This window comes from Hypanus sabinus, chromosome 21 (assembly GCF_030144855.1).
Source record: "Hypanus sabinus isolate sHypSab1 chromosome 21, sHypSab1.hap1, whole genome shotgun sequence".
NCBI classification, from domain to species: domain Eukaryota; kingdom Metazoa; phylum Chordata; class Chondrichthyes; order Myliobatiformes; family Dasyatidae; genus Hypanus; species Hypanus sabinus.
The window spans coordinates 18,840,372-18,862,529 of record NC_082726.1 but is presented as its reverse complement, the minus strand read 5'-3'; the positions used below and the strand labels follow the sequence as shown (position 1 = coordinate 18,862,529).

The 22,158-nt window shown below is 43.0% G+C and overlaps 1 protein-coding gene across 3 annotated transcripts in view; it reads left to right on the top strand.

Moving 5' to 3' along the window:
* The window catches only part of sv2 (synaptic vesicle glycoprotein 2), a 99,918-nt gene that overhangs the window by 49,424 nt on the left and 28,336 nt on the right, over positions 1-22,158 (top strand). For all 3 annotated transcript variants that reach the window (XM_059946084.1, XM_059946086.1, XM_059946085.1), the window contains 2 exons: positions 974-1,095; positions 9,450-9,613. In XM_059946084.1, the coding sequence (XP_059802067.1) occupies positions 974-1,095; positions 9,450-9,613 (286 nt within the window). The remainder of the gene's footprint in view (positions 1-973; positions 1,096-9,449; positions 9,614-22,158) is intronic.

The window sequence follows — 22,158 nt, the reverse complement described above, 5'->3', positions numbered from 1 at the left end:
GAAGCAGTCACTCTTGCAACATGGCAGGCAACATGCGCAAGATCACAGGAACAACAATGAGGAAGTGATGAGAAAAATGTGATATTGGTAGGGGGATAAGTATTGGACAGAAAACCAGCAGGAACTTCTCTGTCTTGCTCCAAAATGATCCCTGGAAGTTTTATGTCCATGAAGGAACAGGAGACTGTATAACACGTTTGGATTGTAAAATCTGACTTAGATCAAAGGCATTCTGGCTGTTTTAGATGTACTCATTATATAGACCCTCCCTGGCTTACAAATGCCTGACTTGTGGACACCCATACATACAAGCTAGTTCCCATATGTTAATAAATTCAAACATGAGGCAGTCTTGAAACAAAACCTATTTCTGTGCAACCTTCCTGGTAATCAGACGCCACCAGTTTCACCACGGGAATCCACTTAAGAGAGTTGCTGTGGAAATTGTTAAACAAGCTCTTCTATTGATACTTGTGCAGTGATACTCTATTAAGCAATGGAACATCCACCGATACATCAACCCAGACACTGAGCTTGATTCTGTACTGTTGTAATGGGGCAAGGGAAGGCGTAAATAAATGTTCATGTTAATTGGCTCTCGTCATTCGTTACAACACTGGGGAGGTGTGGCAGGTGACAAGTGGCCACTTAAATATGAGGAATTTCCTGCACCTAATGAAGTGGTCACTGAGTGTACATTTGTGGTCTTCTGCTGTTGCCCATCCACTTCAAGATTAGACGTGCTGTCTGTTCAGAGATGCTCTTCTGAACACCACTGTTGTAATGTGTAGTTATACAAGTTACTGTCACCTTGTCAGCTTGAACCAGTCTGGCCAAGCTATGTGTAATCTTTGACTTGTGGGCTAAATATATGTACATCTGTAAAAGCGGAGCCTGCTTGTATCCCAGCGTTGGCCTGTATCCTTGCACGTGGATGGACATTGTAATAATCTAATTCTGTTTGCATCTGTAGTGTTGGAGGTTCTATACCAGTCATATTCTCCTATTTTTCGGAATTCCAACCCCAGCACAGAAGAGGATGCATGGTCAGCGCGTTGGCCACCTTCTGGATGGCTGGGAACACCTTGGCAGCAGGTGGGTGGAATTGCACGTGTCACATTTTTAAGTTTTATGAAATTGAGGGCCATGGATAAGTGGATGCTCTCAGTCTTTTTCCCAGCATCGGGAAGTCTAGGAATGGTGGATGTAGATTTAAGACAAGAGGAGGAACACTTAAGAGAGACCTGTGGAGAAGCTTTTGCACGCAGAGAATGGTGGGTTCGTGGAACAAGTTTATGAAGATGGTAGAGGCGGTACAACATGTTGAAAACATTTGAATGGGGAAAGGTTTCGAGGGATATGGGCCAACTGCAGGCAACTGGGACTGTATCGGAAAGGCACCTTAGACAGCTTGGAAGAGTTGGTGAAGGGCCCGTTTCTGTACTGCATAACAGTACGGGTATGGTGAGCTGAGGCTAGCATGTGGGAACTTGCTGGATTTAGTGTCACATGCCAAGACGGTCCAGAGTTCCCTTGTTTTGTAGAATCTGTTCTGTACTTTGACTCACCACTGAGAGAATCAGAATCATGTTTATTTATTATTACTGACATACACTCTTTATTAGGTACCTCTTGTACATCTGCTCTTTAATGCTAATATCTAATCAACCAATCGTAGCAGCAATTCACTGCATGAAAGTATGCAGACATGGTCAAGCGGTTCAGTTGTTGTTTGGACCAGATATCAGAATGGGGAAGAAATGTGGTCTAAGCGACTTTGACCATGGAATGATTAATGGTGCCAGACAGGGTGGTTTGAGTATCTCAGAAACTGTTGACCTCCTGGGATTTTCATACACAACAGTCTCTAGAGTTTACAGAGAATGGTGTGAAAAACAAAAAAAAAAGATATCCAGTAAATGGCAGCACTGTGGATAAAAGAGATCAGCGCAGAGTGGCCAGACTGGTTCAAGGAGACAGTAACTGAAATAACTCACATTACAACAACAATCTTCAGAATGCACAACATGTCGAATCTTGAAGTGGATGGGCAACGTACTATTAGGTGACTATTGGGTGCAGGAAATAACTAATATTTCAGTGGCCATTGAGTATATGTTGTGATATTTGTTGTTTTGTGGCAGCGGGATAGTGCAATACAGGTATGCATTGCTTAACGTCCACGATACATTCTGTAAAATCGGATGTTGTGCAAACACTGTATTATATACTTTGCCTCTTGCTACTGCTATCACTAGGAGTGGTTTTGTTGCGTTTGGAAGCCACGTTGCACTTTACAGTAATATTTTCAAAAGAAAATTAAACAGAGATAAGGCTACTACACTCGAGATGCACGAGATTAGTTACATCCACTATGTCACGTTCTCCAATCGGGACTACGGACGTATATGCGATCGGACTTTGCCCGAATGGATGTTAAGTGGCGCACACATGTATGTAATAAAAAAAGAAGAAAGCAAAAAGAGAAATAGCAGGGTCTTCTGGTTCCCTTGCCTCCTTCCTAATGAAAAGAAGTCACATCTTGGATGGTGAGGGTCCATAACAATGGATGCCGTCTTCTTGAAGCCTTTTGAAGATGTCTGTGATGGCAGAGATGGCTGAGCCCATAATGGAACTGTCTGGATCTACAACTCTCTATTGATCCTGTACATTGGAGCCCTCATACCAGGCAAAATACTCTCCACTGCACATCTGTGAACATTTGCAAGGATCTTTGGTGATGTACCAAATCTCCTCAAACTCCAAATGAAACCTAGCTGCTGGCGTGCCATCCGTGTGAAACTTTGTTTCATGTGCCATGCCAAACCTTATCAATAACTGAGAACCATAAATTATAACAAGAAGCCATGTTGACTGCTTTAAAAGTTACTTATTTGCAAACCACTTTATGGTAGTTAGATAATGAAATCTCTCATCAGCAACATGTAGTCAATGCAGTGGACAAAATTTTTTCTTCATTTCAATTTGAATATTATTTTCCTTTTCATTAAAACATTCTAATGATTAATGTTTTGAAAGGACACCATTCAGCAAGTGTACATTATAATTATTGAATGTTATTTAAAACCTAAGCTATTAAGTTAATTACAGGTCATTCATTTAGAAAGGATTGCTGCTATATAGTTCTTTAACAATAACTGGGAACAAAAAAATCTATTGATTTATAAATGTTGAGCATACTTTAGTTTACAACCATCCAGTTCTCCACCAGAAAAAATATCAATTCTTCCTTTCAGTGGTGTAGTAATAAAGATATCAATGTTTTTTTCCCCAAAGCAGTTAAATCAAAATATCCTCCTGCTTTTCTTATAATTGTTTCTATAAACCTGTCATTGTGGGGCAAATCTCTATCAAAACGAAGAGGCTGTTGCAGCTCATCCAGTTGTTGAAGAGTGCAGAATAGAGACTGGAGCCAATCAAGAATACTGCCTGGAATTTCACTTCTCAGTTGAAATCCAGCTATGCTCATGTGCATCCTTCATTATTAAAATAGTTTTGCTTTCTGTCTATTCAACAAGCGGCTATTAGAAAGCTCATTTAATTTTATTCTAAAATATTCTGCAGCGATGCTCATGCAGTTGGCAGTAAATATGGCATGGTGGATCGGGCATGGTTTGTGTATTAGAAGATGGCCTTGGTATTCCATTTCTTTGCAAATTTCCCGTGGAAAGCAAGATTGGACCCAATAGGTCTAGAATGGAAACGGGTCAGGCTGCATCTGTAGGAAGAGAAGCAGTTAACATCTGTTGGAGCCTGCTGTTTTTGCAGTCCAGAGGTTCATCTGAAGTCAAGAATGAGGTATAAAACTTGTTGCTTATGGCTGTTTTATTAAGTGTTACAAGAACAATCAAAGAAAGACAAAGGAAAAATTAGTTAGTGGTTGTTTCATACTTTTATAAATAAAGTTCCATAGATAACAATTAAAATATAAAATAGCCAGATTCAAATGGCATGATCCCTGCTACAGAAAACTAAGATGCTTTTAGAAAAATACTGAAACCGCTATACTGCAATTACTGGAAAATTCACTGAACAATTACATATACACTCAGGCCACTTTAATAAATACTTCCTGTACCTAGTATAGTGCCACTGATTGTATGCTCATGGTCTTCTGCTGCTGTAGCCCATCCAATTCAAGGTTCAATGTGTTGTGCATTCAGAGATGCTCTTCTGTACACCACTGTTGTAATGTGTGATTATTTAAGTTGTTGTCACCTTCCTGTCAGCTTGAACCAGTCTGGCCATTCTCCTCTGACTTCTCTCATTAACAAAGTGTTTTTGCCCACATAATTCCCACTCATTAGATATATATTTTTTTTGGGCTTTTTGCACCATTTTTATAAACTCTAGAGCAGGGTTTCCTAGCCTGGGATCCACAGACCTCTGGGTTAACGGTCGGGGTCTATGGCATAAAAACAAAAGGTTGGGAACCCCTGCTTTAGAGACTATTGTGCGTGAAAATCACAGGAGATCAGCGGTTTCTGAGGTACTCAAACCACTCTGTCTGGCACTATTAATCATTCCATAGTCAATGTCACTTAGATCACATTTCTTCCTCATTAAAACATAAAAACATAGAAAGCCTATGGCACAATACAGGCCCTTCAGCCCTCAATGCTGTGCCAGACATGTTCTTACTTTAGAAATTACTTAGGTTACCCATAGCCCTCTGTTTTTCCAAGCTCCATGTGCCTATCCAGGAGTCTCTTAAAAGACTCTATCGTATCCGCCTCCATCACCGTCGCCAGCAGCCCATTCCATGCACTCACCACTCTCTGCATTTTTAAAAAAAGTACTTACCCCTGACTTTCCTCTGTTCCTACTTCCAAGCACCTTAAAACTGTGCCCACTCGTGTTAGCCATTTCAGCCCTGGGAAGAAGCCTCTGACTATCCACATAATCAATGCCTCTCCTCATTTTATACACCTCTATCAGGTCACCTCTCATCCTTCATCACTCCAAGGAGAAAAGGCCGAGTTCACTCAACCTATTCTCATAAGGCATGCTCCCCAATCCAGGGAACATCCTTGTAAATCTCCTCTGCATCCTTCCTATGGTTTCCGCATCCTTCCTGTAGTGAGGCGACCAGAACTGAGTACAGTACACCAACTGGGGTCTGACCAGGATCCCATATTGCTGTAACATTACTTCTCGGCTCTTAAACTCAATCCCATGGTTGATAAAGGCGAATGCACCATATGCCTTCTTAACCACAGAGTCAACCTGCGCAGCAGCTTTGAGTGTCCTATGGACTCAGACTCCAAGATCCCTCTGATCCTCCATACTGCCAAGAGTCGTACCATTAATACTATATTCCGCCATCGTATTTGACCTACCAAAATGAACCACCTCACACTTATCTGGGTTGAACTCCATCTGCCACTTCTCAGCCCAGTTTTGCACCCTATTGATGTCCCACTGTAAACTCTGACAGCACTCTGCACTATCCACAACACCCCCAACCTTTGTGTCATCAGCAAATTTACTAACCCATCCCTTCACTTCTTCATCCAGGTCATTTATAAAAATCACGAAGAGAAGGGGTCCTAGAACAGATCCCTGAGGCATACCACTGGTCACCGACCTCCATACAGAATATGACCTGTCTACAACCATTCTTTGCCTTCTGTGGGCAAGCCAGGTCTGGATCCTCAAAGCAATGTCCCCTTGGATCCCATAAACCTCCTTACTTTGTCAATAAGCCTTGCATGGGGTACCTTGTCAAAAGCCTTTCTTAAATCCATATACACTACATCTACTGCTCTACCTTCATCAAAGTGTTTAGTCACATCCTCAAAAAATTCAGTCAGGCTCGTAAAGCACGTCCTGCCTTTGACAAAGCCATGCTGACTATTCCTAATCATATTATTCCTTTCCCATCTGATGTTTGGTCTGAACAACAACTGAACCTCTTGGTCAGATCTGCATTGAGTTGCTACGATGTGAGTGGCTTATTAGATATTTGTATTAATGAGCAGGTGTACCTAATAGAATGCCACTGAGTGTTTAGAGGTGTAAAAATACAAGCAAATAGAGGAAAGTTAGGTTGCAAGAAAAATAACAACTCTGCACCCTCATCCAAAACAGTTCGGTTTGAAGACCCTTCATTCTGAAGGAGGTTCTTGGCCATGAACCATTAACTCAGTTTTCATTTCCACAGATCCTGCTTGATCAGCTTCTGCTTCTGCTATGTACTGTTTCTATTAATCTGCTGAGGTGTGATCATTAAGATGCAAGGTTACTTTCATTTCCCTGCATAGGAAACCCAACAATCGAGCATGGAAGGGGCTGTCTACTGTTTTGAAAACGTAAGACATCTCAGTGGTCTCGTAAGAATCAGGAGAGAGTGCAGAAGATAGATAGCAGGATGTTCCCTGGTTTGGTTGAGGTTATTTATGGGGAGAGCTTGGATAGACTGGACTTGTTTTCCCTAAAATGAAAGAATCTGAGGGGTGACATGACTGAGGTATATAAAATTATTGGCATAGATGGTCAAGCTCTTTCCCAGAATGAGGATATCAAGAACAACCAGGCATAGTTTTAAGGTGAAAGGATGGAATTTTATAGGGGGATCTGAGGGGTAAGCTATTTTAAAGTGTTTTTTTTTTAAACACAGTGATTGATATTTGGCTCACTGCTGGAGGAGGTGGTATCATCAACTACAATTACTGTCTATAAGAGGTATTCAGACAGATACTTGAAAGCAAGGCATAACCACAAGAGATTCTGCAGATGTTGGAAATCCAGAGTAATACATGTAACATGCTAGAGGAATTCAACAGCTCAGGCAGTATCTATGGAAGGGAATAAACAGACAGCATCTCAGCCCAAAAGATATTCATTCCTTTCCATAGATGCTGCCTGACCTGCTGTGCTCCTCCAGCATTTTGTATGTGTAAAAGCAAGGCATAGAAGGATATGGTTTTAATGTGGGCAACTAGGTAGATGGGTGAATAGATTGGCATGAACAAGTGTGCAGGACAACTGAGAAAGCTGCTTAGCCCCATTCATTCTGTTGCTTCAGAATTACTTCCTGAGAGCCATCACTGTATTCCATGGTACACCAATATTGTAAAATCAATTTATTTCTGTTTTGAATATACTCAACAATTGAGCCTCCACTGCCCTCTAGGGAAGAGAATTCCCAACCTCATCATCCTCTGAGTGAAGATATTTTTCTCATCCTGGCTAAAATGCCTGATCATTCAATTCAATGGTATGTCTCTGATTCTGTTCAACCCACCCCAGGGATGCATTGGCTCTTTTTACTCTATTCATCCTGAAGAATTTGTCTTTCAATGAGATCATCTCTCACTCTTCTAAACTCTAGAGTGCAGGTCTAGTCTGCATAATCTCTCAGAGTAAAGTCAACTTCCTAGGATTGGATCTGGTGGGTCGTTACCTCCATCCTTCATTGACTATGAACCCTTGTAGGTTTGTTTCAGCAGAAGATGAGCAAGGGCAAATTTGGGAGAAGAGAGGAGAATTATAAGCGAAAAGCAAGGAAATGGCAGTGAACATCACTATAGTTTGTGTTTGTCCTCTTGTAATGAGATGCAAACATCTTGACAGAAGTTTTGCAGAACCAGAGATATAGCTGGAATGCAAAACTGAAGAAAATTAATATGTTTTAGGGAAAAAAAGCTTTGTTAAGTAGACTGAGCTTTGTTAAATCTCAATAACCCAATGTTGCTCATCTCAGTGTTTTGTAAAAAAATGGACAAATATAGTGGATGTTCTGGTTAGGATCTTTCAGAATTCTGCAGATTTTGCAAAAGTTCCCAGGATAAAACTGGGAACTACTAACCTGAGGAAGGATTTCAGTCCCAAACCACAACTGTTTATTCATTTCCATAGATGCTGCCTGACCTACTGAGTTCCTCCAGTATTTTGTGTGTGTTGCTTTGGATTTCCGGCATCCTCAGAATTTCTTGTGTTTATGAACTATCAACCTGTTAGCCTTGGACGCTTGAGGAAAAAAATAATTTTCAGCAAATACGGAATTAATGACAGAAACATCACATTTGACTTGTATATTAGAATTCTTTGAAGATGTAGCAAGGTGAATAGATGAGGAGAAATCAGAGCATGTGATGTATTTGGATTTTCAGGATTTTGATAAAGTCCCAGACAGGAGGTTCCTGAACAAAGTCAGATAACCAGGAGTAAGGAATAACATACTAACACGCTGTAGATGAGAAGTGGTTAACATAGAAAGCAAAGAATTAGGTAACAGGTCATCCTGAGGTCTTAGACTGTGACTATTAGAGTAAAGTAAGGGTTGATGCTTGAATCCCAGTTACTGACAAGATACATTGGCAATTTGACCGTGTGGTGCAATTTCCAAATTTCCAACCATGATGATTTAAAACCAATGTCAAAATTGAGTTATTGTCATATGTACAAGAAGACGTATGCACAGGTGCAAGGAACGCAAACCACAGAACACGAAGGAACACAACAGAACCACAGGCACAAAGTATCACATTAGTTGCATTCACAAATAACTTATTCCAGAAAGAGCACAATTAGAACAGAAAAAAGTATTTTAGTGCAAAGTGATCAAGGTGGGTGTAGAACTACTTTTACTGAGGTGGTGATTAGGCTTGTGCCTGTTGGGTTAAGAGCAAAGTAGTTGAAGGGAAGTAGCTGTTCTTGAGGTTGGTGGTGTGGGACTTTAGACTTCTGTTCCTCCTGCCCGATGTTAGCTGTGAGAAGGTTACACTGATGTAACCATAATGCAACCAGACATGACATTTTCAACAGTATATCCAATAATGTTTGGTGACACGCTGCACCTCCTTAACCTCCTAGATTATGTGTGAGGAGGAAGATGTGAAGAGGCTTCAGGGCCACATGGATATGCTGAATGGGCAGGACCATGGCAGATACAAGTATGAAGTTCTTGACTTTGGTGAACTTATCAGAAAAGCAGAGCTTTTTTTTTAATGGCAAGATGAGGTACCTGGTGCCTTTAACATGCCACAAACCCCAACAAAAAACAAATTCAGTTTAGTTGCTTGTCATAAACACTGTGAAGTCCTTTGCTCACTTGATTTATTTTGCAGGAAGAAAGCTGGAATTCCAACAGTTGATTAGTAGGCAGAAACAGAGATGAAATGAATGGGTCAGTTACAGCTTCAAGGGCTGTGACCAGTGGGTGTCATGTGCCCCAGCTTAGGACGATCAGAGACTCAGATATATCACGTGCCATCCACTCATTCAAGTCATTGATGTACTTTATGAAGAGTTGGGTCCCAGTACTGACCTTTGTGGGAACCCATGTCTCACAGACAGAGGCAAAGTTGACCCACTTGTACAGTATTAGGTCTTTGCCAGAAATGTTTTTAGTGCCCTGTGTATACTTCAACTGTTTTCCTTGCAGGTAGACTTATCTAATGCAGTTTCTTTATCCGTCCTTTAAGGCCTTGCCTGGCTGGTCATTCCCAGGACCTCCCTTTCATTCCAACTTGGTTCTCTGCATATTCAGAGTTGGAGGATCTTTGTGATGCTGTGCTCGCTCCCCAGTCTCACCTCTGCACTGCTCTATGCTCTGGGAATGCCGGAGAGCCCCAAGTATCTGATGGAGGTAAGAATGCAACCTGCTTAAACTCTCCTTGTTGTCAGATTTTTTTTTTAAATTTTAGAACCAACATGCACACTAGCACAGCTCCATAGATATCCTATCTGGTACCCTGTTGCCAAAGTTTTTGTCAACGTTATTTAGCATTGAAACTTTTAGGGAGAGAATTCAGTTTCTAAGCTGCAAGGTGCATTATTTGAGTTACAGATGCTGACCATCAGTGATATTGTGGAGGGTTTCTGAAGTCTGTTGCCCAACTTATTTTGCCCTCTTGCGTGTAAAATAGAACAGCCCATCACATCCTATAGTTTCCATTGGTCTGGGTAAGTCTTTGGAAAAAGGCTGACTGTTCTGTTTGGTAGGTCAGTTTATTATCTTTCTGGATGTGAGCAACACTAACAGGTCTGCCTTTATTTCTTTCTTTGAATGGCTTAAGCCTGGTGGTGAAGGAAATCTCACGATGGTATTAATGAACTAACCAAGTGACAAGGAAGGAATAACCATTCCCATCCAAGTAAGGAGCTGATTGTCCCTATCTAATTAAACTGCCCCTAAACTTCTCTGCCTCATTTATGCAGAGGATAGGTCTATACACCCTATCCTCATTATATGTGGGGGATTCGTTCCTTGCAGTCGACTCATAGTATGGAAATGCATAATGTGAATAATTATTTAAATGGAGAAAACAGGGATGCATTCTGGAGAGCTTCCTAAATATGTTTTATCTGTAATTTATTCACATTTTCATACCAATACAACACAAAAGCAGTACCACAAGGCAATATTCGTATTATATTTCATCAATTTAAGGTAATATTCAACGTAATAAATCATAGAAAGTTAATACAGTCTTTTCATCCTTACTTATGTAAGTGCATTTGGGCATACACTTCCAAAAAAGCCCGGTCTTATCTGCATTAAACACCTGCTTTGGTGTGGTGCCTAACTCAGCTATCATAGCCCGCAACTACACAGGGTAGCGTTCAGCAGCTTCGTGGTCAGCACTAGCTTGCTCACCACGCCTAGCTAAGTTGTGAATGATGATTAACAAACTTAGAAAACTATCCCCTACTTGCATTAAAGCTAACTATATCACTTGACACTTCCTCACTAGCCTCTGAACAAAAAAGCAACAATATATTTCCAAAGCTTTCACACGAAGATTATCAGAACTGAGTGTTGTTTTTTTCCTTTGTTTCCTGCTCAATGTACAAACTCAACATTTTCTCCATTTTTGTCATAATCGGATTATGCACTTTGGTAACAATCTTTGAAAACATTTGTGATGAATCAATCACTGCACTTTTTAATTTTCTCAGCATTTTTCTTTATGTTCCTGATCGTGGACTCACCCAGGCTGAGGTAACGTCCCAGAGCTGTGTTACCTTCACCTGACACAGCCCTTTTTATAATTTCCAACTTTTTTTCAAGTGTTAAAGTGGTTCTCTGCCACTTGGCTGATGGCCCAGGGGTTGATATAAGGTGCTTAGGAGGCATAGTTAAATATTTCAAGTACAAAATCACTGCACCGTAGGTAATAACAACAAAAGTTTAAGAGCGTAAGATCGCCCATCCACATGCTGCCAAAACCAATGCGAGACTGGCGGGAGTGAGACTGAGGCGTGTGCACGGGAATTGTATTGGCGGGAAAGCAGTGCTTCTCATCCCAACAGCCTCATATAACTGTGAATCTGCATTGTCTGAAGACACATATAACGAGGATAGGGTGTATTTCCTATAAAACTTCTATCCTTCCTGCCCACACTGGACACAATCTTCAGCTAGTTTAGGAGGAGTCCGGGAGGTAGTTCGGGGTCACTGTATACACTGAGTGTGATCGCTCAATCCTTGGGGGTGAATCCATCTCCATTGGCCTGGATATTGTGTGGCAGGACTCGCTAAACCTCCTCCAGAACGGTAGGAGACTGGGTTTGCCAATGCTGGACAATCCAGTCAAGTAGCTGGAGACTCTCCTGAATGTTTCTTGAAGGTGTCGTCAAGTTTATTGTCATATGCACAAGTAGGGTAAGGACAGGTACAATGGAAAAACTTCAGGCACATAGATTGTCATAAAGTCATAGAGCACTTAACAGCACAGAAACTGATTCCATGCTGAGCTCTTACTGTGCTGAGTTCCATCGACCCACACCTGGTCTAGCCCTCCATACCCTTCCCATCCAAGTGCTTATCCAAGCCTCTCTTAACTCAATTTGAGACAACACAAATTATACAAGAGACTGAAGAAAAGGACTTTTGCTGTGGAAGGAGATGGTGTCTGGGGTAGACTAGGATTTGGGCAGAAAATCTATACTCTCAAAGTGCTGGAGGAACTCAGCAGGTCATGGAAGAGTGTAAACAGTCGACGTTTTGGGCTGAGACCCTTCTTCGGGACTGAGAAGGAAGGGGGAAAGTTGCCAGAATAAAAAGGTGGGGGAAGGGGAAAGAAGCTGGCTGGAAGGTGATGGGTGAGGTTCATGAGGCTGATTCCAGAAATGACGGGGTTAACACATGAGCGTTTGGCAGCTTTAGGCCTGTACTCACTGGAATTTAGAAGAATGCAGTGGATTCTCATTGAAACCTACTGAATGTTGACAGGACTAGGACAGGGTGGATGTTGAAGAGGATGTTTCCTGTGGCGGGGGCATCCAGAGCTAGAGGGCACAGCCTCAAAACTGAGGGGTGACCTTTTTGAAAAGAGTTAAGGAGGATTTTTTTTTAAGCCAGAGAGTAGTGAATCTGTGGAATGATCTGTCACGGACTGCGGTGGAGGCCAAGTCCGTGGATGTAGTTAAAGCAGAAGTTGATAAGTTTCCTGATTGGCAGGGCATCAAAGGATATGGCGAGAAGGCAGGTTGGTTGGGATCTGGGATAAGCCATGATGGAATGGTGGAGCAGACTCGATGGGCTGAATGGCCTAATTCTGTTCCTATGTCTTATGGTTTAAGCCAAGTGGGTGGAAAAGGTTAAAGGCTTTAGAAGAAAGAATCTGAGGATTGGAGAGTAGAGTAGAAAATAGGAGAAAGTGAAGGGGTGGGGGGGAGCCCAGGGAGAAGTAATAAGCAAGTGAGAAGAAATGAAAGCTCAGAGTGGGGAATAGAGGAGGGGGAGGGAAGAAATTTGTTACTGGGAGGAGAAATCAATAGCCATCAAGTTGGAGGGTATCTGTTTGGATTGGGTAGAATGGTGACTGGCATTGGGGTTGGTTCTGAATGGAGGTGGTGGAGGTGTAGTTTTTCTGTGGGAGAGAGTGAGTGGCCAGCAACTGGATAATTGATGGAGGAGGAGGTAAGAGGGAATAAGGGGTGGGGGAGAGAAGGGGAACCGAAGGAGGAACTTGGGGATCAGTTGGGGCAGAGTGCTGAGGAAGCAGGCGTGTTGAGTGGGTGTGCAGGTGGTAATTCGGTAATCAGAGCCTGGGTCCCAGTCACGTCCCTGACATTGAGCCAAGCTCACGTCATTGCTGGTATGTGACGCCCTGTCCATGTTAGAAGAATTCTCATATGGGCATCTCCATCTCAGAACCGCGGTGGAAGTCATCCTCAACACCGCGAGGCCACCTGAACACTTCAAAGAGATTTGGGACAATGGTGGCTGTCAGTGTTTTCTGTGCAGTTAGTGCAGCTCTGTGAGTGCCTTCCCTGTCTCGTCTCTATGCAAATGCCACGCTAATTCATTTTCAAAGCTCCAGGCCGATGCGTAAACCAGTCAGCAGATGGTGCTAAAAGCAGTCCAGCCGCATCACCGGCCTCGACCACTTTGGAAGATCAGATCCTGCAGCTGCAGAAAATCGTGAGCAACACACGTAAAATATCAGAGGAACTCAGCTATTCAGGTAGCATCTGCGGAGGGAAATAAGCAGTCAGTGTTTCAAGATGAGACCCTTCATCAGGATTGGAAGGCATGCAGAGAGCGCTTAGCTAGTTAGCACCGTGCCAGCTAGCAGCATTCATCCCAGCTGGCCTTTCATGGTTCGTTCATTCCACAGCCTTGTGTCCTGCTCCAACCACTCTTTGTACCCTTTCATCTGTATCCATTCCCTTTTGGAAGTTACTGTTGAATCCACTTTCACCGCCCCGTTCCAGATGTCAACAGGTGACTGCAGAGAATCACCTCACCCTGCTCTGCATTCTTTTACCAATTTATTTAGCTTCGCTCTTCTGGCTCCTGCCCCCCTCCCCACCATGCAAACAGTTCCCTCCAGTGTATTCCATCACAAGTAAATCTAATGCTGCAGGGTTCCTTTTATTGGATGCTTCACATTACAAACTAAAGTAAAAGAGCTGGGTTGGTCTTGCTTTGGTGATTCTGTTGCTTTGTAGGTGAATCAAAATGCTTTAATTTCCACACAGCCAGGCACCCCCCAAAAACAGTAATTGAGGTGTAAGACTGGTTCAAAAGATCCTTCGATCGACAGCTGGGTATTCACCAGCACTGTTCTGCTCTGCATTTAAAGCACGTGTTAGATGAAGTTCAGGCAAGCTACAAATGCAGTAGCACCACGCTGGCAGTAGGGGTTCAATCCCTGTGAAGAGGCTGTACGTTCTCCCCATGGCCGCATGCAGTTGGTAGAGCCACTGCCTCACAGCTTAAGTACTCTGGTTCACTCCGGACCCCTGGTGCTGTCCACGTGGAGTTTGCACGTTCTCACTGTGACTGCGTGGGTTTCCTCCGGGAGCTCCAGTCTTCTTCCACCTCTAAAAGATGCACGTGTTGGTGGGTTAACTGATGTTTAAATTGTCCCTGGAGTCTGGACAAATAGTAGAATGTGGGGCAGTAGGATGAATTGGTAAATGGTTTATTATTGTCATGTGCTGAGATACCAGGGAAAAGCTTCAAATCCCATCCAGATAGATCATTTCGTACATCAAGGCAGTATAAAAAGGGGAAAACCATGCCAGAATGTAGAATATGCGTTATGGTTAGAGAAAGTGCAGTGCAGGTGGACAAATAAAGTGCAAAGGCTCACGAGCTCATCTTAACATACAAAATGTCTGATCAAGAGCCTTATTACGGCAGGATAGTTGTACCTGGACGCATCTTCTTAGGCTTTCGTGTCTCCTGCCTGATTAGAGGCTGGAGAGGAGAGAATGTCTGAGGTGGAAGAGGTCTTTGATTATGCGTGCTGCTTTCCCGAGGCAGTGGTAAGTGCAGGCAGAGTCCATTGATTGCGGGTGGATGCTGATTTTTTGTCGGACTGGGCTGCGTTCACAAATCTTAGGCAGGGCAATTGGCGTACCAAGCTGTGACAGGGTGCTTTCTGTGGTGATAAAGATTGCTGAGAGTCGAGCAGGCCAAATTTTGTCTGCATTCTGAGGAAGTAGTGCTATTGTGGTGGCTCAGGCTAGTGACCCTCAGCTCTTGCCAATTGTCACTCGATTCAATTCCTGAATGCTTCAAAGCTCCTGAGCAGTGCTTCAGTTCGTTGAATGTGAAGATCACTGCCTGGCATTTATGGTCCATCCCTAATTGTCCAACCACCTTCTGAGTGCAGAAATTCCCCTCCAAACCTCCTACCTCATTGATAATGTTATTGATGTTCATTGACATTTCAGTGGTTTCTTGATCCCTTTACTGACATGTGCTTGTTAGTAGCTACATGAATTTGAATTTTAAGTCTTCCAGAACTTTGTGAGCTGCACCCTGATGATGCACTCAAGATGAGATTTATTGATCTGCCCCTGGACAAGTTCTGAATTTCTGAAGTGTATCCCGTAATTCATAGGAAGGCAATGAACATTTTGCTTCTTACATGTGTGAGCAAGCTTTTCCTTGTTTAATCCTTGACTAGGAAGGGGAGGAGAGAAGAGAAGAGAGTGGTATTGATAGGGGATTCTATAGTCAGGGGGGCGGATAGGGGATTTTGTGGGGAAGATCGAGAGTCTCGGATGGTATGTTGCTTCCCTGGTGCCGGGGTCCGAGACATCTCAGATCGGGTGCAGGTTATTCTCGAGAGGGAGGGCAAGAATCCAGATGTTGTGGTCCATATAGGGACCAATGACGTGGGTAGGATGAGTGAGGGGGTCCTGCGTAGGGAGTTCAGGGAGTTAGGTGCGAAGCTGAAGAGCAGGACCTCCAGGGTAACAATCTCAGGATTGCTACCTGTGCCACGTGTGAGTGAGGCAAGGAACAGAAGGATTATAAGGATTAATACGTGGCTGAGAGGATGGTGCAGGAGGGAGGGCTTCAGGTTTGTAGATAATTGGGCTTTGTTCCAGGGAAGGTGGGATCTGTTCCAAAGGGACGGTTTACACCTGAACTGGAGCGGTACTAACATTCTTGCAGGGAAGTTTGCTAGTGCTTCTTGGGGGGGGTTTAAACTAAATTTGCAGGGGGCAGGGATCCAGAATGTGAGGGAGGATAGCGAGAGGAAGAATAAAGGACAGGTGGGGACTACACGGTTCTGGAATATTAAGTGTGTAGTAGAGGAAAGTGGGGCGGAACAAGTGATAAGGAGGACTCATGTACAGAAGGATGGTCGGATGGAACATGGAGTTAAATGTGTTGAAAGAATAAGTAAATTTAGGAAGGACAACAAAATTCTAGGGGCATATAGCCCGATGGGAGTTCGGGGAGCTGGGTTAAGCACAATACGCAGCGATTCAAACAGAGAGAGGAGAAGTGGGTTAAAAATTCTATATCTGAATGCACGAAGTGTCAGAAATAAGGCGGATGAGCTTGAAGCCCAGGTGCGAATGGGTAACTATGATGTTGTTGGGATAACGGAGACATGGCTGCAGGGAGATCAGACCTGGGAAATGAATGTACAAGGGTATATGTGCTATCATAGGGACAGAAATGTGGGCAGAGGGGGTGGGGTGGCCCTGTTGGTGAGGAATGAGATTCAGTCCTTTGCAAGGGGGGACATAGGGTCAGGAGAAGTAGAGTCTGTGTGGATAGAACTGAGGAACAGTAAGGGCAAAAGGACCCAAATGGGTGTTGTCTACAGACCACCAAACAGTAGCATGGATATTGTGTGCAAGTTGAATAGGGAGTTAACATTGGCATGTGGCAAAGGTAATGTCGCAGTAGTTATGGGGGATTTCAACATGCAGGTGAACTGGGAGAATCAGATTGGTGCTGCACCACAGGATAGGGAGTTTGTAGAGTGCCTACGGGATGCATTCTTGGAACAGCTTGTACGAGAGCCAACCAGGGACAAGACTATTCTGGATTTAGTGTTATGTAATGAGCAGGATTTGATAAGCGATCTCGCAGTAAAGGAGCCATTAGGAGGTAGTGATCACAATATGATAAGCTTTTATCTGCAATTTGAGAAGGTTAAGGACAGCTCGGAGGTGTCAGTGTTGCAGATGAACAGGGGAAACTATGGAGCCATGAGGGAGGAGCTGGCCAAAGTTGACTGGACGGATAGCCTAGCAGAAAAGACAGTGGAACAGCAATGGTAGGTTTTCTTGGGAATAACGCACAAGGTGCAAAATCAGTTCATCCCCCAGAGAAGGAAGGATTCAAAGGGGGGAAAGGGGCCACAGTGGTTGATAAAGGAAGTCAGAGATTGCATAGCATTTTAAAAAAAAGGAAATATGATAGAGCTAAGGTGAGTGGGAGGACAGATGATTGGGAAGTTTTTAAGGAACAACAGAACTTAACTAAAAAGACAATACGGGGAGAAAAAATGAGGTACGAATGCAAGCTATTCAGGAATATAAAGGAAGATAGCAAAAGCTTTTTTAGGTACGTGAAGAGTAAGAAGATAGTTAAGAACAATGTTGGGCCCTGAAGAATGAATTGGGTGAAATTATTATGGGAAACAGAGAAATGGCAGAAGAATTTAATGAGTACTTTAGATCTGTTTTCACTAAGGAAGACACAAGCAATCTCCCAGATGTATGGATGGGCCAAGGACATAGGGTAACAGAGGAAATGAAACAGATTGACATTCGGAAGGAAACGGTGATGAGAAGACTGATGGGACTGAAGGCTGACAAATCCCCAGGTCCAGAGGGTCTGCACCGTAGGGTACTAAAGGAGGTGGCCCTGGAAATTGCAGATGCATTGGTAATCATTTTCCAATGTTCCTTAGATTCAGGATCAGTTCCTGAGGATTGGAGAATGGCTAATGTTATCCCACTTTTTAAAAAAGGAGGGAGGGAGAAAACAGAGAACTATCGACCTGTCAGCCGGACATCGGTGGTGGGAAAGACACTAGAGTCCATTATTAGGGATGAAATAGTGGCATATCTAGATAGCAGTGATAGGATTGGGCCGAGCCAGCATGGATTTACCAAGGGTAAATCATGCTTGACTAATCTGTTGGAGTTTTTCAAGGATGTAACCAGGAAGTTAGACGGGGGAGATCCAGTGGATGCAGTGTACCTCGATTTTCAGAAGGCATTTGATAAGGTCCCACATAGAAGATTGGTGGGTAAAATCAAAGCTCAGGGCATCGGGGGGGAAGGCATTGACATGGATAGAAAACTGGTTGGCAGATAGAAAGCAAAGGGTAGCGGTGAATGGGTGTTTCTCGGAATGGCAGGTGGTGACTAGTGGGGTGTCACAGGGCTCGGTATTGGGACCACAGCTGTTTACCATTTACGTTAACGATTTGGATGAAGGCATAAAAAATAACATCAGTAAATTTGCTGATGATACTAAGCTGGGTGGCAGTGTGACATGTGATGAGGATGTTAGGAGAATTCAGGGTGACTTGGATAGGTTGGGTGAATGGGCAGATACTTGGCAGATGGCGTTTAATGTGAGTAAGTGTGAGGTTATCCACTTTGGGAGTAAGAACAGGAAGGCAGATTATTATCTGAACGGTGTAGAGTTGGGTAAGAGAGAAATACAAAGAGATCTCGGAGTCCTTGTTCATCAGTCACTGAAGGTGAATGAGCAAGTGCAGCAGGCAGTGAAGAAGGCTAATGGAATGTTGGCCTTTATTACAAAGGGAATTGAGTACAAGAGCAAGGAAATCCTCTTGCATTTGTACAGAGCCCTGGTGAGACCACACCTGGAGTATTGTGTACAGTTTTGGTCTCCAGGGTTAAGGAAGGACATCCTGGAAGTGCAGCATAGATTTACGAGGTTAATTCCTGGGATGTCTGGACTGTCTTACGCAGAGAGGTTAGAGAGACTGTGCTTGTACACGTTGGAATTAAGGAGATTGAGAGGGGATCTGATTGAAACATATAAGATTATTAAGGGATTGGACAAGATAGAGGCAGGAAATATGTTCCAGATGCTGGGAGAGTCCAGTACCAGAAGGGATGGTTTGAGAATAAGGGGTAGGTCATTTAGGACAGAGTTAAGGAAAAACAACTTCTCTCAGAGAGTTGTGGGGGTCTGGAATGCACTGCCTCGGAAGGTAGTGGAGGCCAATTCTCTGGATGCTTTCAAGAAGGAGCTAGATAGGTATCTTATGGATAGGGGAATCAAGGGATATGAGGACAAGGCAGGAACAGAGTATTGATAGTAATTGATCAGCCATGATCTCAAAATGGCAGTGCAGGCTCGAAGGGCCAAATGGTCTACTTCTGCACCTATTGTCCATTGTCTATTAACAAGCCTCAAGAGCAAGGATAGAAATAGTCTCATTTCTGTTGAAGGTGAAATTCATGTTCGCTTATCTCAAGTTCAACCCAGAATTAAGAAATTTATTAGTTGCCTTATGAGTTTTTTAATGAAAAAAAATTAATTTCAGGAAAAGCAAGCTAGGCTTAACTATCTGTGCTTTTTTTTCCAAGAAAGTTTGACTAAAAATTAATTCTCTACTCAAAATAGCATTGACAATTACTTTTGGACTATTATATCTACAACTTACTGATTATGATCATGTACCGTGAGCTGTAAATATAATAATTTTTACGTAGGGGTTCCCTGAAACCTGAAAAATATTTCAAGGGGTACCTCCGGGGCAAAAAGGTTGAGAAGGTCTGGTTTAGAGATACAGTGCAGGGACAAGCCCTTCTGTGCCAACAAGCTTACGCCATCCAGTTACACCCACATGACCAATTAACCTACTAACCCATGTGGCTTTGGAATGTGGGAGGAAACTAGAGAGAACCCAAATGGTCACAAGGAGAATGTATAAACTCTTTAGTGACAGTGGCAGAGTTTAACCCAAGTCGCTAGCGCTGTAGCAGTGTTACGCTAACTGCTAAACTGCCTTGCTGTCCCTAATCTGCAGTTATAAAAGGCACTAAAAATGTAGGTTAGGCAATAACTGGATGCACCATCTCGATGTTGGCTTTTGTGGCAGAACGGCTTGAGGACATGAGATATCTTGCTTCAATTGCATGGAGCCTTACTGTCAGGATCATTAAGTACAGAGACATACACACAGACACGGACACCTAAGGACCTCAAGTAGGTCAGCCAGCATCTGTGGAGAGAAACAAACAGTTGATGTTTCAGGCCAAGACCCTTCACCAGGTCCCAGTCATAACTGTTGACTGTTTATTCCTTGCCGTAGATGCTGCATGACCTGCTGTGTTCATCAAGCATTTTGTGTTGCTCTGGGTTTCACCTTCTGTAGAATTTTTGTGCTCATCAATGTGTACAGGTCAGATCTCCCTCTCTAAGGAAGGATGTATTCATAAAGGCTGGTTGCAAAGGTTCAGAGTGATAGTTGGTTTGTTATATAAGAAAAGATTTAACAGACAACTCGAGTTAGAACAATGAACAATAATTTTATTGAAAAGCCTAATATCTGTTACAGGGGGTTAACATTGGAGAGACAGAGTAGGGGTTTCCCAGGCCTGGACACCTGCAGCCAAGGTCCACAATCTGAAAATAACAGCATGGAGATGTGAAAAAATATCTTCACCCAGAGAGTGATGAACCTCTGAAATAACAAACTGTGGATTTTATCAGGAAGCTGCTCTGAAAGTTAAGAGATTCTATTATTACATTATACTTGGTCAGCAAAATCAAGTTTGCATAGCAACTGATTTTTTTTTTGATTTCCAAGTTAAATTCGACTGATGAGAATAAACATTATCCGGTGGTCTGCCTTTGCCATGAAATTGTCACTTTTCGCACAGGGATAGATGAGTCATTCCTGACTCATGAATATCGAACAACCCAATAGTAAATTGCCAAATCCTCCTTTTGTTCCTTCAAAGTCAACCATTTGAACCCAATTGTTCCCATTAACATCAGTTCAGTGGGAACCTGTGAAAGCATGCCTTGTACCATCGGAATAAAGTGGCACTGCAGTGAGCAGAGAGGTGCTACTGTATTCAAAACTGTTATTACATTAAAGTCATTACAATAAACTGTACAGTGCTATGTGCCTGAGATGCTGCTGCAAGTATGTTTTTCATTGCACCTGTGCATGCTTGTAGTTGTGGAAATCACAATAAACTCTTCGTGAGAAGTTGGCATTAAAGTTGAAGGAGATTTGGAAGTGAAAAACTGCAGGTGTTGGAAACCTGAAATAAAAACAGAAACTGCTGGAGACCAATCAGAAACAAGAGGAAATCTGCAAATGCTGGAAATCCAAGCAACAAATTCAAAATACTGGAGATACCCAGGGGTCAGTGGTCAGGCAGAATCTGTAGAGAGAAGAATGCCTGATTGATGATCTTTCATCATTCAAGGGTCTTGGTTTCAAGAAACACCCTGATTCTGATTCATCTTAAAAGTAGGAGGGAACAGCAGTGTTCCCAACCTTTTTTTAAGCCATGGACCAAAACCATTAATACCCCTGACCCAGACCATAGCCCCCTCCCTTCCTATGTGCATCTCATTCCACACTCTCACTCTGAGGGAAACATAGAAACATAGGTGAAGGAGTAGGCCATTCGGCCCTTGAGCCTGCACCACTATTTAGTATGATCATGGCTGATCATCCAACTCAGAACCCTGTACCGGCTTTCTCTCCTTACCCCCTGATCCCTTTAGCCACAAGGGCCATATCTAACTTCCTCAAATATAGCCAATGAACCGGCCTCAACTGTTTCCTGTGGCAGAGAATTCCACAGATTCACCACTCTATGTGTGAAAAAGTTTTTCCTCATCTCAGTCCTAAAAGGCTTCCCCTTTATCCTTAAACTGTGACCCCTCGTTCTGGACTTCCCCAACATCGGAAACAATCTTCCTTCATCTAGCCTGTCCAATCCCTTTAGAATTTTATACGTTTCAATAAGATCCCCCCTCAATCTTCTAAATTCCAGTGAGTATAAGCCTAGTCGATCCAGTCTTTCTTCATATGAAAGTCCTGCCATCCCAGGAATCAATCTGGTGAACCTTCTTTGTACTCCCTCTATGGCAAGAGTGTCTTTCCTCAGATTAGGGGACCAAAACTGCACACAATATTCTAGGTGCAGTCTCACCAAGGCCTTGTACAACTGCAGTCGAACCTCCCTGCTCCTGTACTCAAATCCTTTTGCTATGAATGCCAACATACCATTTGTCTTTTTCACCGCCTGCTGTACCTGCATGCCCACCTTCAATGACTGGTGTACAATGACACCCAGGTCTCGTTGCATCTCCCCTTTTCCTAATCGGCCACCGTTCAGATAATAATCTGTTTTCCTGTTCTTGCAACCAAAATGGATAACCTCACATTTATCCACATTAAATTGCATCTG